At 44.8% G+C, this 16,530-nt stretch overlaps 1 protein-coding gene across 2 annotated transcripts; it reads left to right on the plus strand.

Moving 5' to 3' along the window:
• Positions 1–2,254: 2,254 nt before the first annotated feature.
• Positions 2,255–16,308, plus strand: TDRD5 (tudor domain containing 5). 2 transcript variants are annotated; one of them, XM_085586689.1, is made up of 10 exons: positions 2,255–2,382; positions 2,734–2,972; positions 3,924–4,463; positions 5,240–5,370; positions 8,319–8,524; positions 9,199–9,405; positions 10,426–10,492; positions 11,418–11,618; positions 12,390–12,549; positions 15,605–16,308. In XM_085586689.1, the coding sequence occupies exons 1-9, from the start codon at positions 2,375–2,377 to the stop codon at positions 12,543–12,545; spliced, it is 1,755 nt and encodes a 584-aa protein (XP_085442815.1). In that variant the 5' UTR covers positions 2,255–2,374; the 3' UTR covers positions 12,546–12,549; positions 15,605–16,308. The 2 variants fall into 2 exon arrangements, with proteins under 2 accessions (XP_085442815.1, XP_085442816.1); XM_085586690.1 differs by lacking the exon at positions 15,605–16,308 and having other exon boundaries at positions 12,390–12,553.
• Positions 16,309–16,530: the final 222 nt, after the last annotated feature.

The following is a 16,530-nucleotide window of genomic DNA, read 5'->3' on the forward strand; positions in this document are numbered from 1 at the left end:
AAGTTACACTTGGACAAGGTGGATCCCAGGAGGACATTCTATTTGCATCTTCCTGCTTTTGGAAATTAAATACAATCAGAAGCACTCTGGTGATTTTTAGTAGATAGTTTCTGCAAAGCTGTTGAAAAGCAACCTAAAAATAACTGTCAGGCATGTGGCCCAAAAGATACCAAAAGGTGAGAGTGGCCCCCAATAGACACCAGGGTGAAAAACCTTTGCTGGTGAGGCCAGTGGCTCAGTCGGGAGTGGTTGGAGGGGCTGTTGTGGTGAGTGTCTGGGTAAGACCCTCTCACACTGCTCTGCTCTCCAGAAGCCCTTTGGCTGGCACTGTGAAGGGACATTGGCAGCAACCCCCCTCTCTCAAGGGTCACATTTTAGCAAGGAGGGAAAATAACTGGTCCCAGCTTTCCTGAATGGATGTTCACATGAGAGCCATCACAGTTAGAGCTGTTGAATCTAAATTGCCAAAAGAGTTTGTGTCTAAATGGCTCCCTAGTTTTTCACAGCAGGAGCAAGGCAGAGCAAATATAGGAGCTTTCTCTTTTCATGCTGCTCAGCCTATGTTGACATCTGCAGAAACCTGTAGAAGAAACACCTTTAAAGTCACCAACTGTATTAAAGAAATCAGCCTCTGGCTAGATATTACACTACAGAAAGACACACCTGGGACATAAAGCAGGGCAGGGCTGAGCTCAGGGATTCCAATCTCTGGTGCAGAGGAGTGGCTGAAGGGAGCTGGGAAGACAGCTGGGGAGGTGCTGATCTTGTTTTTTCACAGATTCCTGTTTTATTGGAGACTTGTGCTCCACCTGGAGTCAGGATATTGCAGGCAGGGAGGGCAGGAGCAACAGCTGCCTGCTTTCTCTGCTGTACCGTGTCAGCAGATCACTAGGGAAGTGATGGATGGAAAGGGCTAAAGGCAGAGAAAAGTTGGGTGTAAATGGGGTGTAATTAATAAATTTATACAGTGTATATTCTTTGGAAGTGCTCCAGAAACCTTTTCCACTTTGTGTTTATCACTTGGCCAACATGGGACTGGCAGAGATAGTCTCCAGCTGCTGAAAAGGCAGGTGGTGTTCTAAGCAGCAGCAGCAAAAGGCAGCTCAGGTCTGGTATTGGATTCCAACTGGTGTCTTGTCAGAAGAATCCTGGCATGTTTAACACCTCCAAACCTGCAACATGCTGTTTTTGACTGATGTTTTATTCAAGCAGTGGGTCCTGACTCCACCATGCCAGGGAGATGTGTTTCATTACTAACTTTTGAAAAGAGGAGATTTTTTGAGAGCACATGCTGATGGGTGTTCCAAAATTCACAAGTTCAGCTCCTGTTTTAGTTTGAAAAATACTCCTGTATGGAAATCAGCTGTGCAGATCAGGGGGTTTCTCAGATATCTGTGAGCTCTTAGGAAACAGCCATTGCACCCCTCTTTAACTTCAGTCTGCTGGAAAGTCAATGTCTCCTCTGTGGATTTTCCTCTCAGATGAGACTGAAAACAATACAAGACTCCTCTTAATAACCACATCTGGTTTTAAATATTGTTACATTGATGGAACTGGTTCTGACTCTTTCCTAATGTGCTTTTTGTGTCTCCACTGTGGATTTTCCTCTTAGATGGGACAAAAAATAAATATATATAAATAAAGGCTCCTTACAATACAAGACTCCTCTTACAAAATACAAGACTCTTCTTAACTACATTAGGACATGGATGTTCTGGAGCAAGTCCGGAGAAGGACAATGGAGGTGGGGAAGGGTCTGGAACACAAGTGTGATGAGGAGTAGCTGGGGGAGCTGTGGGGAGCTCAGTCTGGAGAAAAGGAGGTTCAGGGAGGATTTTACCACCCTCTACACCCACAATTACGGCAGGGTGTACCCAGGCTTTTCACCCAGGCAACCAGAGATAGGACAAGAGGACATAGGCTGCAGCTGCACCAGGAGAGGTTTGAGTTGGACTAGGGAGAAATTTCTTCACAGTAAGGAGTGGTTAGATACTGGAACAGGCTGCCCAGGGAGGTGGGGACATCACCTGAAGGTGTTTAAGGAAAGCCTGGACATAGCACTCGATGCTCTGGTCTGGCTGACGTCGTGCTGTTGGGTCTTGGGTTGAACTCGATCATCTCAGAGATCTTCCCCCGTTTTTGGTGTTTTTGTTTTTTAAGAAGGCAGGGGCAGCATCTCCCGGCCGGTCCTCCGCAGCCCCGAGGCAGCGGGCAGCTCACCCCACGTCAGCGCTGAGGGCGGTGTCACCCGCTGCCCTCAGCGGCGCAGCAATGGCGGCCCGGCCGCGGTGAGGGGCAGGAGCGGCCCCGCCCCGCCCTCGCGCCCGGGAAAGGCGGGAAAGGCGCCGCGCATGCGCACGGGGCGGCCGGAGCGATGGCGGCGTGCGTGTGGGAGCGCGGGGAGTCCCGGCACGGGGCTGAGGGGAGCGGGGATGTTCGCGGGGGACCTGCGAGGCTGAGGGGCGAACCCCCGCCGTGGGGGTCACGGGGGTTTCTGCGAGGAGCAGCCGGCGGTGGGTGGGGTGTCTTCGGGCAGCAGTATGGACGCGCAGGGTGCCTGCACTGGCAGAGGTTTAAGAGTGCATTAAACTCCAGGGGTGCTGGCAAGTGAATGCAAGGGTTGTTCGCGAGCCTGCTGCCAGCTTTCAGGTGCTAGGTGGGACAAAGCTAGAATTCCATATGGTTAGGAGCAGCTGTGGTACAAGTTGTCATCTTGCTTGTGTTCCCCTTTAGCACAGAGGCATCGAGGCAGGCGCAGCTGATGGAGGTGCTGAAGAAGGAGGTGAGGGCCATGCTGATAGCTGCCAAAGCGGGCTTGACGCCAGAGCAGCTGGAGGAGCAGTACATGGCCATGGTCTGCAAACCTCTCCCTCTGCGTGACCTGGGCTTCCAGTCCACCTTGGAGCTGGTGACACAAATGCCTGAAGCTGTCCAAATCTGTTCTTTTAAGAATGGTGCTTTAATACTCAAAGGTGAGGTTTTGTTTCCAAATGGGTGGAGGAGTTGTTTGGAACCTCATAGTGGAGTGAAGCGATGTTGGCGTGTGCAGAACTGTGTCACATACCTGTTAATCTGTTTATCATACAACTCTGGTTATTTTTTTGCCTTTTTTTCTTGTATTTTTATCTGTCTTTTAACACTTTTGTGCTCTTCCCTCCTAAAAAAGTCACCCATGCTTCTAGTTATTTTTGTACACTTTTTCATTCTGCACTTGGTTTAGAAACTAACATAACATTTCCTTATGCATATGCCAGAACTGGTAAGTCTCACTTTTCCTGTAAATGCAGACTACAGCAGGAGCCAAAACCAGGGATGGGGCCTCTCGAGAGAAGCTTTGAAGGTTTCTGTACCTGACCACATAGGAAGCTTAGCTTGTATCAAAGAACCTTTTTAATTTTCTTTTTTCTTTGGGGAAGAGTTGTGACAACAAAAGGCAGTTGCAAAGAGTTCATTGGGAAGGGTAAAATGGCTGGGGCCTTTTTGAGTGCTACAGTAACACAAGCAAAAGTTGTTTAGAAGCTTGGAATAGACCTGGGCTGTTCTCCAGGGAGACCTTTGTTGGGCAGGGGGTGCTCTGTACTGAGAGTTTACTGTGATTCTGCTCTCCCAGCAAAACTCTCAGCAGCTTGGTTTTTGTTTGTGATCCTGCATCCAAGAATCTGACCTGCCTTCCTGCCTGGTCTGAATTTCTAGGGATGAGGGTGCAAACTGGTTGCTGGCTTTCAAAAATAGTTCAGTCCAGTTTGCAAAGGGTGAGGTTGCTGGAAATCAGCCATGGTTTAGTGTGATTGCTTTTGAAGGAGATAAATGCTTCTGGAAGGAATGTGGAGAAGAGGAAAGAAAGGAATGAAGATGAGCTTTGCCAGTGTGTAGCTTTTAATGGTTCATTGTTCTGGTTGTCTGTTTATTTCTTTCTGTTGCAGCCATTGCAGATGACTCCACCAAAGATATTGCCAAGCTGGTTGCCAACCAGAAGGTAAAGACACGTAAGGCATCAAAGAAAACTGCTACAAAGGCAAATGCTATTTTTCCCACTAAGAACTCTAAGAATCCACAGAGCTTCCAAACTCTGAGTGCCGGGATTCCTGTCCTGCCAGCAGTGGTGAAGGCTGAGCTGCAGGACCTGCTGAGCTCCTCACCGCTTCTGCTGGCCGACTTGGACAAGGCCTTCCACAGACGCTTTGGCCGGGTGTTCCAGTACAGGCAGTATGGATTTTTGTCCATGTTTGAAGTCCTCAGGAGCATGTCTGATACCATTGTTGTTGAGCAGACAAAGGCAGGTTCCATGCTGGTCCTGAGGAAGTACTTGGCAAGCAATATGGAACAGCAAGAGGTGTCTCAAGGTGAGGCTGAGGAAGAAGAGATGCCTCAGAGTGCAGCCGAGGAGGAAGAGGTGCCTCAAGATGAGGCTCAGGAGGAAGAGGTGCCTCAAGGTGAGGCTCAGGAAGAAGAGATGCTGCAAGGTAAGGTGATGTGTTTAACTGAAAGCACTTACAAGCTCTGTGGCCAAGCAACTGCCTTTCAAGTTTCTGTTGCTGCATTTCCCATTGCTGTAGAAGTCTTAATTCCCCTGGGGTTTGGCACAGAAGGTTGTTGAGTGCTGCAGAAGCAGTTGTCTTGGTAGCAGAGAATTTAACGGGGAGGTTTTTGCCACTCTTTTGTGGTGTAGGTGAAAGAAGGGCTGATTAGCCCATTCAGAGTATGGACTTGCTGAATGTGTGTGCAGGACTGGGAATTTCTAGTCATTCCAGGTAATAGGTGAAAAAACTAGAAGGCAAGAAGGGTCTTCACAATGTGTGCTCTGCAGGCTGGTAAAGCTTTTGCCATACACTTTTTGAGACTGAATATTTAACGCTGGCCTGAAAGGTATGGCTACAGTGTTCTACAAAACAGGACTGCAGATGCCCTTATCATTTCCATAAAACCTATGGGACAGGGTGGGTAATTGCATACAGTTCCTGCCAAACTCACAGCTTTTCCAGAGAAAATACATTTTAACGTTTTCTAGCAATTAATTTTAACCTTCAGCTTGCTTACAAGAGCAAGTGATTCTTGTTTTGTTTTCACTTACTGACACAGTAAATACTCATTAATGTGGTGGCTGTGAATGCTACAAGTATTGAGGAAAACAGCACCAATGCTTTCAGACTTCCATTTTTTTAATGTTTTCCCTTTCTGCTTCATATGCAGCACTGTATCGGTCCAACAAAGAATAACAGCCAAATTATGGTCTTTGCAGCAGCATCTGCAGCTGAGATGCCTCCTTTGGAACCCACCTGTGAGACAAAGAGCTGCTACCAAGAGGCACTTCTGATGGATTCGGAGCCAGAGCAAACACAAGCAGTAGATTTGGGTGATCACTTCAAACAGGTAAGTGGCTGGACAAATGATCTGTACATTTTTTTGTGTCGATCTCAAGGGGTGATACTCCTTTTACTCTCGTTGTTTCTGTTGAGATTGCATTGTTGAGGCACTGCTGCTTCCAAACACTTTTGTACCTGTTTTAGATGTCTCTAGAGGCAAGCAGGCTCATCCAGCTGGTGGATAGCTTTATGTGCCATGCAAAGCCAGTCTTTTTTCTGGTCTCCTCATCTTCAGGTCTATCAGATCATCCCAGGCCAGTTAAGTGTTATCTTGCTCGCTTAGAAAGTGGTGATACCTTTTGGTAGAGTTACTTGTAACTGGACTTTGATAACTTTGTTGTGAGACCAATTGTGTGGAATTTCCCCTGCTGCTATTGACAGGGCTTCAGTGTCAACAGAACAGGACAGAGCTGGGGAATGTTCCTCAGTGACTTTGTTTACTGCAGTCTCAAGTCTGCTATTTGGTAGGAAATGATCATAAATTATCATTATTTTGTTTTCTTTAGCAGTGTGGTTTTAAAAGGGGCTGGAGAATAGTAGTGCAGAGACTTTGAACTGCCAAATCTTTTTGGCAGAATTTTTTTGTCCCTCCTTTTTTTTTTTTTTTCTTTTGAGCATCTGTAGGCCTTCTTTTTCTTAGGAAAATCCTCCTGCTTAGAGTTGTTTCCTCTGCCAAGCTTGTCTTGTGGCTATACTCAGCTGTACAATTGGAGCTTAGAAGTAGGGAAAGGATCCCAAGGGTTCTTCCTGACTTTGGTGCTTTGTATACTAATGAGTTTGGAAGCCTGGAACTATGAGTTGAACTTTGTGTAACATTTGATAAGATTGTAGCACTTGAGAATTTTTTGCAGCCTGTTCTAATCCTTTTAAGAGATTTTAGTTTGGTGTGATGAGATCCACAGGGAGTTTCCCTGGGTCAAACCACTAGTCTGTTCTTGTGAAGGCAGTGAAAGAGGGGATATGGTCTAGGTAGCCCCAGATTTTTGTTCCTAGGTATTGGAGAAGGAACACATTTAAAGATCCTGGCAGGACAAAACTTGGAAGATGTTTGTACAACTCCTGTTTGTCATGAAACATGAAGTTTGCTGTTTTGTTTTAAAAAGCTCTAAAGGGGAGGGAAGTAGTTTAGAATGTGTTTGTTTAGGTGTGCAATGGACATTTGTTCATCAGGATGCTGCAAGGTTGAGGGGAAGGATGCAACCTGATCCCTGCCCTGCTGCCAGGTATCCTGGAAGTGTTTTCAGGGCCAGGTGGGGCACAAGGGCTGAGTCCATCTGTTTGGCTCCAGGAAGGATAAAAAAGACAGAGCTGCTTCTCTCAGAAGCTTTTTCTTGCTGCCATGACAGAAGAAGTGTCACCCACACCACTCTTGGCAGCTGCCAGTCCAGCTTGGGGAAAGGAGTCAACCTTTCTTGCAAGTCATATCTCTTATAAAGCCTGGTTTTACACTGTGTATTCTTGCTTTATCTTTTTATAACTTTGTTGCATTTTGTGAGCTTCTTTTCAAGTGTACATCCCCTACATATTTGAAAGAAATCTCTCTTGTCACTAACAATATGTGAGCTAGCATATAAAGCTCATGTGTGCCCTTAATAGTCTGATATGAAGAGCTTTATCAGAGCAAAATTGTCCTTTAGAAATGCCACCATTCATAGGGACTACACAGAGGAAATTTGTGAAATTGTAAGGGGAAATTTGTGAAATATTAAGGGGTTTTTAGAGGTGATGCTGCTGCTCAGGCCAGAATTCCCTCAGTTGCTCCTAGACTAAAAAATGTTAACTCACTGTATAATTCAAATGTTTTAGTCAAAATTTCTAGCTCCAAAAAATTGGAGGGCATTAGGCTTTACTCAATCTGCAGAAGGAGGGACCAGGGAAGTGGTCACAGCACCAAGCCTGCCAGAATTCAAGAAACATTTGTGAAATCCTCTCAGGCACATGGTGGGATTCTTGGGGTGGTCCATTGCAGCTCTAGGAGCTAGACTTTGGTGATTCTTATGGGTGCCTTCTATCTCAGAATATTCTATTATCAGCACCTTTACAAAGTGATTAAGAGAGCCACTATTGCAAAATGCCATTGTTTGCAGTTGAATTTAGAAATAAGCAGCAGGGAGTGTGCTGGAATATGAATTGCCCACACCTTGACTGATGTATGATGCAATGATAGTTTATACTGTGTTCACAATGAGTAAAATTGAAGTGTTTTTGACTTTAATCATTGGAGAAGTGCTGTCTGCTGGCAAAAAAAGAAAGCACTTGAGGCAGTGAAAGTGGCTGATGTTGGATTAAGGCTCTCATCCATACTACTTCAAGTAAAATAATGTTTTCAGCAGTTAGAATAATGAAAGATTGAAAGCTGTGTGAACAGCCTACTTGTACAAATTTGACCAAAGTGAGAAAATAACAGAAATTATAGATTTTGACTTGTTTTGTCTTTGGGAAGTAGCTCTAATGTGAAAGTGGGATGCATTCATGTCTTTTGTGACTTCAGAATCATTTTCAGATAGATTTGCTGGTTCAAATCATGTACTTTTTCATGGTCATGGAATATAGCAGTAATACCTTTTCAGAAAAATCCAGCAAAGAGATGGGGTTGCGTCTGGGGCTTGATTTTGTTTTGCTTTTTTAGGCAGTAGTCATTCACTATTTTTGTCTAAATATGTGACCTGACTTGAATTTCTCTCCTTTATTGCTTGCAGGAATATGAGCAAGGTATTTTTGTTGCACCCCTCTTAACACTGGAGGGAAGAAGGAAAGAGTGTGAAAATGATTTTTTCTATCACAGGGAAGGTTTTCATCCAAGTTTACCCAGTCTGTTGGGGTTCACTGATATTCAGTAATTCACAAGTCCCCAGAAAAGCAAGAACTAATTTTTAAATTCATGCAAATGCCAGTTATGTGTGTTCAGTGCACGATGAGACATCTGAGTGCCACCTCCCACTTATTCCTTTGTAGCACCAAGGTTCTGAGCAGTTTCCAGCGACTCCAGAAATCCCTCCCGATGCTGTTCAGGACAGAAGCCTTTGCAGTTTGCCACCTCTGAAGAGAAGATGCTTGGTGGGAGTGATTGTGGAATTCGTCGTCTCTCCTAGCCAGTTCTACATCCACATCTGCAGCACGGAAGCATCCTATAAACTGCAGGATCTGATGTTTGAGATGAGGTGGGAGCATGCTATGGCAGTGCAGTGGGTGTTTGTGCTGAGGGAACAGGGCACCCAGCTCTTGCTGATGGTCACTGCTGGCTGCATGACATGGTACAGAGGTGCTGGTGCTATCCTGCAACACTACTCAAAATGTCCATTCCTTTTAACTGACAAGCAGTAGGTGTGGTCAGCAGCAGGTCCTGTGGTTTGTCTGTGTCCTAGCAGTTCTGAACTTCGTAAGCCTGGAAGGGTTATGGAAAGGAGCTTGGAGGGTTCCTGTGTCTTATCTGTGCAGCTGTTGCTAATGTGTTCAGTTATGGCTTTTATGTCCTCCTCCAACACTGCACCTGGGCCAATACTGCAAAACCTGGTTCATGAGAAATGCTGATATGTCAAGGTAATGGTAAAAAAGTAATGATTAGGATGACTGTGTTTAGCCTCTGATTAATCTCCATTAATTAACTTTTTGTTGGAACCCAAGAGTATCGTTGAAAGTTTGGGGTTGCAATTTGATTCCCATTTCAGTTTTAAGTGTGGCAGAACAGAGATATAAAGGGTCTATTAAAACAACTCCTGAAAATTCATGTCACGGGGACTTTAAAAAGTCAGGATTCTTTTGATGCCCCGTATATTTCTCCTTGTTCATCTCCTTCATCCTCCTAAGGCTGGTTTCTCACTGTGATCTTTTACAGACACGTTTACTCACACAAAGTTGCTTCTGATAAATACATCATGCCTGAGTCTGCAGTGCGGCCTGGGCAGCTCTGCTGTGTCATGGTCTCCAAGTGGTGGTACCGTGTCATCATCCACCGTGTGATCAATGACCAGGAGGTAGAGGTGTTCTATGCAGACTATGGACACCTCCAGATTGTCCAGAAGTCTTGGCTGAGATTCCTCAAGTAAGTGAATTACACATGGGCAACAGAGTCACAGAACAGCTGAGATTGGACTAGGCTTCTGGAGGTCATCCTGTCCAAGCTCCCTGCTGAAGTGGGGCTGTCTAGAACAGGCTGCCTAGCACCATGCTGAGATGGTTTTTGAATGTTTCCAAGGATGAAGATTCCATGACCTCTCTGGGCAACCCATTCCAGTGCTTGGTCACTCTCCTGGTAAAAATGAATCTTTCCAGTTGGTCCACACTGTGCTGATGCATGATGTTTTTCTCCCCCAAGTGCAGGACTTGGTTGAACTTTGTGAGGTTCCTGTCTGTACATTTCTCTATCCTGTCAAGATCTATCTGGATGGCAACCTGACCCTCTAGGGCATCAGCCTCTCCTGCCAGTTTTGTGTCCTCAGCAGACTGAGGGTAGACTCTCCCCCATCCCCCAGGATGATAATGAAGACATTGAGCAATACTGGACCCAGCACTGGCCCCTGGGGTACACTGCTAAATCCTTTCCTGTGTCTGCCTTCACTCTTCAGTCTGTCCTTTTACTGCTGTCTGTCACCTTGGGGCAAGCTCCCTAATGCTCCTTCCTGGGTTACATGAATGGATATACACATTCTCCTGAAGGCACATCCCCCAAGTAACACTTGTTTGCAATGTCACAGGTACTTTTTTCTGCAGTTCAGCAAATTTTCCATATTTGTGTCTTTCCTCTTGTTTGCCTCTCCTCTTGCCTGGCATTCTTTGGTTCAAAAGTCACAGCTCTCTGTAATTTTGTCTTCCATCTTTGATGGGAAGATGCTTGGGCCAGGGAATGCATAAGAGACCACTTGCTACTGCTGGCTTTGCTGTGGCTATTCTCTGAATATGGAGTGTTTTCTGAAGTTGCTGTTGGGTTTTAATAATGAGTACGCAATCCAATGTATGCTTCTGCGTTCCTAAACTGGTAGTAAAAACCCAGAAGAGGAGGATGTTCTGCTCTTCTGCTGATTTATCCCTGCTTTTGTTGTAATGGTTTTGCTTTGTATTTTAGGTGGCACTACTTGAAGCTCCCTGCTCAGGCCATCCCCTGTTCCTTGGCATGGGTAAAACCCGTGGAGGTAGGTGTCCACTTGCAATTTTGTTCATTAACATATGTAGAGGAGTTATCAAGTAGAGGCTATCTATTTCTCCTGCCAAGGGCAAACATTTGGATGAAGTCAAGTGCTGTTGATATTTACAGCAGAATTAGTGCTGTTACATTCCAGCAGAGTGTGCTGGGTGAGTGTCTGCTCTATAAGCAATCACCCTTTCAGTGCTTTCCTTGCCATCAGAACATTCTTGCTTATATTCTTGCACAGCAAACTTGTTCCTCTCCCTGCCAATAGTCCCCCAAGGTCCTTTTGAAGCCTTGGTATCTCCAGCCCTCTGTTTTAAAAACTTTGTAACAGAGCTTTAAGTGAGTTGGTTTGATGCAGTTAGCACAGCAGAGTTATAGAGGTCTTAAGAAGGTTTCTCTATGATGGGAAAATTCTTGACTAAGAAGCCTGAGAATACAATCTCTGAAGGAAAGCATGTGAGCAGAGTTGTTGCCTGTGTGTCTTTAAAGGTGTTGCTTTTAAAAAAGTTATTTCCCCTGGTTTTTGAGGGTTAATCAGAGTTTTCCTTGTGGTAAGGCTTAGCAGCATCTTAATAACTTTTGATACTTTTCATGTTTGTGAAGTCTTGTGATTCCAGGAGTTAAAAAAGAAACCCCAACAAACAAACTATTTTAGGCGCTTGGGATAAAATCACTGGTGAATGCCATGGATCTATGTTTGGAAGTAGGTATTTAGGGTGAAAGAGCATTCCCAGTGTAATGAGAATTTCAGGCTTTGGGGTAGTTTGGTTAAGTTCCATGCTGGGAAGCTTGTCTGCCTGACTTTCCTGTATTTGTCACTAGCCTGGCCTAGCTCAGTTGGCTTTTGACAAGTGCCCACCACAAGGACAAGTCTCAGGTGGTAGATATTGTCTGTTTATGGTAACTTTACATTGTTTCCTCTTCAGGGTACGTGGTCCAGTGCAGCAATTCTCCTGTTCAAGCATCTCTGCCGCTTCAAGGAATTTGTGGGCATCGTGGATGAATACGTGGATGGTGTTCTGTACCTCTTCCTGTGTGACACATCCACCAAGAAGGATGTCTACTTCCACTCTGTCTTGAGGGATATGGGATATGCTGATATCTGTGGAGAGAACATCCCTTCCCAGGTCAGGAGGGAGGCGAGTGCTGCTGAAAGGAAGGGGAAGGGAAAGATCCCTTCTTGGGTGCCTGTAAATTGAAAGATTCTTACCTTGAAGCAAGTGGTTTTGTGAAGAGCAAAACTGGTATTCCCTGCTTTCCTGTAGCTTTTCATTTTGTGACTGCACCCCAGAGTGTCTAACTCTATGTAGAGAGCTTGCTTTTTGGTTAAGGTGGAATCTGGTGATACAGCAGAGATGTTCTGTTTAGTAGAACAAACTGTTTTCAGCCTGAATTCTAGCAAACAGTGCTGGATGGCATAACCATGGTAATTGCCTATTGTCACACCAATTGTAAGCCAGATCATTTGTGCTTTAGGCTTACCTGTTTGTATGTCTCAGCTCAGTTCCAGTGTGGATTAGCAAACCATTGGAAAGGTACTGCCATGATTTTATATTTCAGCAGAAAGCTGAGTATTGCAGCCTGAAGTGCTTCTATCTGTTTTATTCAGCAGATGCAGAATGCATGTTCTGGCAGGATTAGATTCTGTGATGGTATTTTTGCATGTGTAGGCCCAGTTTTATGGGAGAGGGGCATTGCTGAGAAATTTTGTTGCTGGCAAAAGAGGAGTTGATTTTCTTTATAAGGGTGTTTGTGCAAGAATTTGGAGCTAACTCTTGGGTGTTGTGCACCTTCATCCATTTGCTGACGTGTCAGAGATTTGCTGCATCCTTTTAGTCTCAGTGGTAGTAACAATGTAGAGGTTTTTTACTGTTCTGGCATGGGTTTTTTTGTTCTAGGAATTTGAAGAACTGAATCCTTCAGCCTTGTATGTTCAGCCCAGTGGAATGCAGGGGAATGCTGAAGTGATGGAGCCAGACCTTCACTTGCAGCAGGAATCTCGAGATTCAGACAGTGGAACAGTGACCTTGAAGCTGAATGGGGCTGAGCTGTGACCAGGTGAGAGTTTGGCACAGCTGTCATTCCATGAAATCAGCTCCAGGGCTCAGTCCAGTGGAAGTTTTCTGTAGAGTTGGTTTTCTGCTTTTATAAAAAGCAAGCAGAAATGTAATATGAAAACTATTATTTATATGGACCATAAATACCTTTCTAGCTGCCTGTTGTGTGATCCCTTTGCAGACTTCAGAGAGTCTGTGTGCCCTCTGTAACCTCCCATGTGTGCACCATAATTTTTCCATTTGAGAGTGGGCTCTGAGGACCGCAGAGCAGTGCCAGATTTTTGTGATCAGTTTGACTTGACACTTCCATGGTTTTGCACCCCTGGGAGCCAGGAAGTGTGTGTTTTCCTCTTAGATCTCTGGGGTTTGGTGAAGGATGTGTAATAATTCAGGGTACTAGTCCGTAAATGCAGGGAAAAGACCACAAGTGCTAGTGGTGAATATTTGCAGTAAAGGGTCTTGCTCATCCTAAACTGACCTGAAAGGAAGTGATTTGCAGTCCTGGTTGTTTTTGGGGATAAGGTTTTGTACAACCATAGGTTTGTTAACAAAATAATTCTAAGGGTGAATGTAAAGCATATATATATGCTTTACACCTAGGGTTTCAGGGCATGTTCAAAGAGAAACCCTTGGCTATTTAACAGTTTGATCAGCTGCTGAACAGAGGGCTTAAACAGGGAGGAAACCCCAGGTCTTGAGTGCAGTCTAGAGTACTACCATTAGAAACACCAGGAACAGTTGTCTACAGGTGATTCTCTCCCCTTTTCTGTGTTATTTAAATTGTAGGATTTTTCATTAGACATTTTACTACGGGGACCAAAACAGCTTTCAAGCCAATGTCAATGCCAAGCCAATGTTGAAGTGGGCCTGCTCTGGGGCTGTTTCTGACACTGCTCAGAAAGAAGAGTAAAAACAAGTCTAATGCTAGTAACTTATAAAGTAGTCATTTTCTCTGTTTGGTTTTTTTTTTTTTTCCTAGCCAAATTAGGTTTCTGTTCTAGAGAATCTCTGTGTAAGCTGTGTGTCTTGGATATTAATGTCCTTGCTCTGTCAATTTATCAAATGAACTGAAAGACACAAACCGTCATCTTATTGTATGTGTTTGGAAGAAGGTAATGTGGGGAAGAGTGGAAATCTTGAGTTTGTGTTTCAAGTGCAGGAATCTGAAGAGTTCCTTGCCTAGCTGACTAAAGCAAGATTCATAAATGTCAGATATAGGTGATGATTTGAAGACTAGAGGAATGTAAATGCATCCTGTCCCTCAGTGAGAATGGTGTGGGTGGCAAGAAGAGATAAAAAATCATCGTTTAGCCTTGTCCTAACACTCAAAATTTTTCCTGCATGTTAAACAGAGGTGTTCAGTGGGCTGCTGGTATCCAGCTGAGTAGTTGGCTAATTGGGCTGTAGTGATGCCTGTCTTGGCATCCTGTCAGCACTGAATTCCTGCTGCCCAGCCATCCTTGCTGCTGCAGGAGTGCCTCACAATCCCCTCATGCCCTGACAACTGAAGCAGCCTAGAGAGCAAGTACCTGGTTTTGAACAGCTGTGGTTGAATTGCTGCTTGTCTGTCATTTCACTGGTTTTCTCCTCCATACTGAGTTAAAAAATACAAACATCAGCTCTCATCTCTGGCTGAGACATGAGTGAACATCCCTGAAATGGAAATTTAATTTGAATTCTTAAGCAAAAATGCAGAGGGGCTTCCTCTGACTCAGCTCCTGCTTCCTTGCAGAAACTCCCTCTGTCATTGCCATCACTGATTCTGCGTGGGGCTGCTGAGAGATGAGACAGCTGTTAATTCTTTGCTAAGATAAGGTGCCTTGTGTCTTGTAATAATCTATGGCTCCTTCCAGTCTGCTGTGGAGGAAAAGCTGCCCTTTGGCCAGGGGGACTGGGGGATTATTGTTGTGTAGTCTTGTTCTGGTTTTTTAATTATCCATTTGCTGACTTTCCACTTCTTTGTAAATTTTGAGAGATAATTAAGATCAGGGCAACTAATGAGCTGAATGTGCACTAATTGCACCTTCTCATTTTTTTTTACATACATTTGCTGGCATCTCATCTCTTGGAGAGTCCTCAGTGCCTGCTGTCTTAGTCAAGTCAGTGGAAGACCTTTACACCTCCTTTATTTACTCCAGGCAGCCAGCAGAAATGAAACAAGATGACCCAGATCAGATAAAAAGTTTTTCAAGCAGGGCCCAACTTCATGAAGCTGTACATCCCACTGTGGGACTCATGGCAGCACCATTCATGCTCTGCCCCCTTGATAGTATGAACAGATTCATCAGTCCGACTTGGCTGGCAGAAAGTTGAGCAGTGTGTTACTGTGCTGTGAGTTTTGCAGCCCCTCTTGTGTATCCTAAGGCTAGTGCTGCTGGAACAGATGGAAATGTTGGTGTTTCTGTTGGGCTGGAGATGCCACAATAATAAATTGCTGGATGCAATGAATCAGGTTGACCTTTGTGCAGCAAAATGGATTTCTAGTTGTTTAATGGGAACAAAATTTGAGGGTTAGTTCTCTCATTGTTGGGTTTTGTTCTCTTTTCTAGAGTTTCTGCTCCTTGCATGCAGAAGTATTTTTTCTCCACTGCAGTGTTCATTTCATACTGAGTTTCCCAGTCTCTCAACCATAGAGAGCTAAAGCATTTTGTAAACCCTATGAGTTCCCTGTGTGGGTGCTTATCTTCCATCTTCCAAATGATGGAAGAATTTACAACACCCATACAGGAGTTGCTCGATTTACAAGGTGGATTAAGTGACCTGCCAAAGGCAGTGGCTGTTTATGTCTTGGAACTTTCTCTCTAGAATTCCCTAGACAAAACCTACTGAATTCACATCTGATTTCCCTCCTCTGGGGAAGTGGAGGTGGAGCAGCAGGAGGAGACGGAGTGGGGTCCTTGCATTATACCATGTCAGACTCATCAAACAGGTGTGCATTAGCAAGTCTTCTTTCCATGACCTGGTGAGGTCCAAGCAAAAGGGATTTCAGTCTAAACTGGAGCTCTTGGATTTACTTGTGTAGATTTGATCTTTCTTTTCTGTGTTCCTTTATGCAGATGAAGAAAATCCCATGGTTGGCCTCTGCCGTGCTCTGGGCTCTGTGACCAAGGGCCACCTCAGGAACTGTGTCCATCCTGCCCTGCTCTCTGCAGTGTTGGCAGCTGCATGATTGGCCACTTCACATGCCTACTTCCAGTGGCTGCCCAGCCTCAGAAGGAAGGTGTGATAGGAGAGGAGAAGCTGGAGCTGCTGCTGGAGGAGGAGGCTGTCTGGAGCAGCACAGGCTCTCTGTATGACCCTGCTGTCAGTTTTTTTTTGTTCAGAAACGTTTAATTTCTTGAAAAAGCCTGGAGTGTGGTATCTCAGGTGTGCCCAGCATGTGTGATAAATGTTAGTTTTACTTTCAGAAAAGTAGTTTGGTTTTGTTGTACCGGTGGTGTACTGAGTTACTGCTCTTTAATATAATGGTTCAGGAGAACATCCAAGTGTCACATTGTTTTATGTATCCTTTAAGTTTAAGAGAGGGAAATTGGCTGCCTATCCCTCCTTCCTTTAGTGCATGAGCTGTTTTGACATTATGTGGGGATGTGATTTTGGTTTTTAATACAGTGGCTGCTTTACACACTCCTTACTGTGAGGAGAGCCAAAGAAACCTCCTTCCCCAAGAAGAAGAGGCTGTGATTTGTTGGATGTTGTGTGTACAAAGTGTCAGGAATCTCATCTTAACGATATGGAATAAAATCTGTAAGGAATCCAGTGAGAGAGCCTGAAGCTTGACTGTGTTTGTGTAGCTCCTTTCCTGTGGCAAGTGATCCTAATGGGTGTTAATGCAGAGAAAATCTGTGAAAACAGAAGTGCCCTGGTTAGGGCACTTCCAGCTGCTTTTCCTCACATCTTCAGGGGCTTCAAATGCTATTCTGTGCCCACCTGAAACCATGCCAGAGGTATCTTCCTCTGCAAACCAGCAAGAAAAGCTGAATTA

Source organism: Lonchura striata, chromosome 8 (assembly GCF_050655825.1).
Source record: "Lonchura striata isolate lonStrDom1 chromosome 8, ASM5065582v1, whole genome shotgun sequence".
Classification (NCBI taxonomy): Eukaryota; Metazoa; Chordata; class Aves; order Passeriformes; family Estrildidae; genus Lonchura; species Lonchura striata.

Bases quoted from the DNA above. Each gene is read 5' to 3' on its own strand.
- TDRD5 (XM_085586689.1), top strand. The intron at 4,464-5,239 runs GTAAGGTGATGT...TGGTCTTTGCAG, and splicing joins GGAAGAAGAGATGCTGCAAG to CAGCATCTGCAGCTGAGATG. The intron at 5,371-8,318 runs GTAAGTGGCTGG...ATTCCTTTGTAG, and splicing joins TGGGTGATCACTTCAAACAG to CACCAAGGTTCTGAGCAGTT.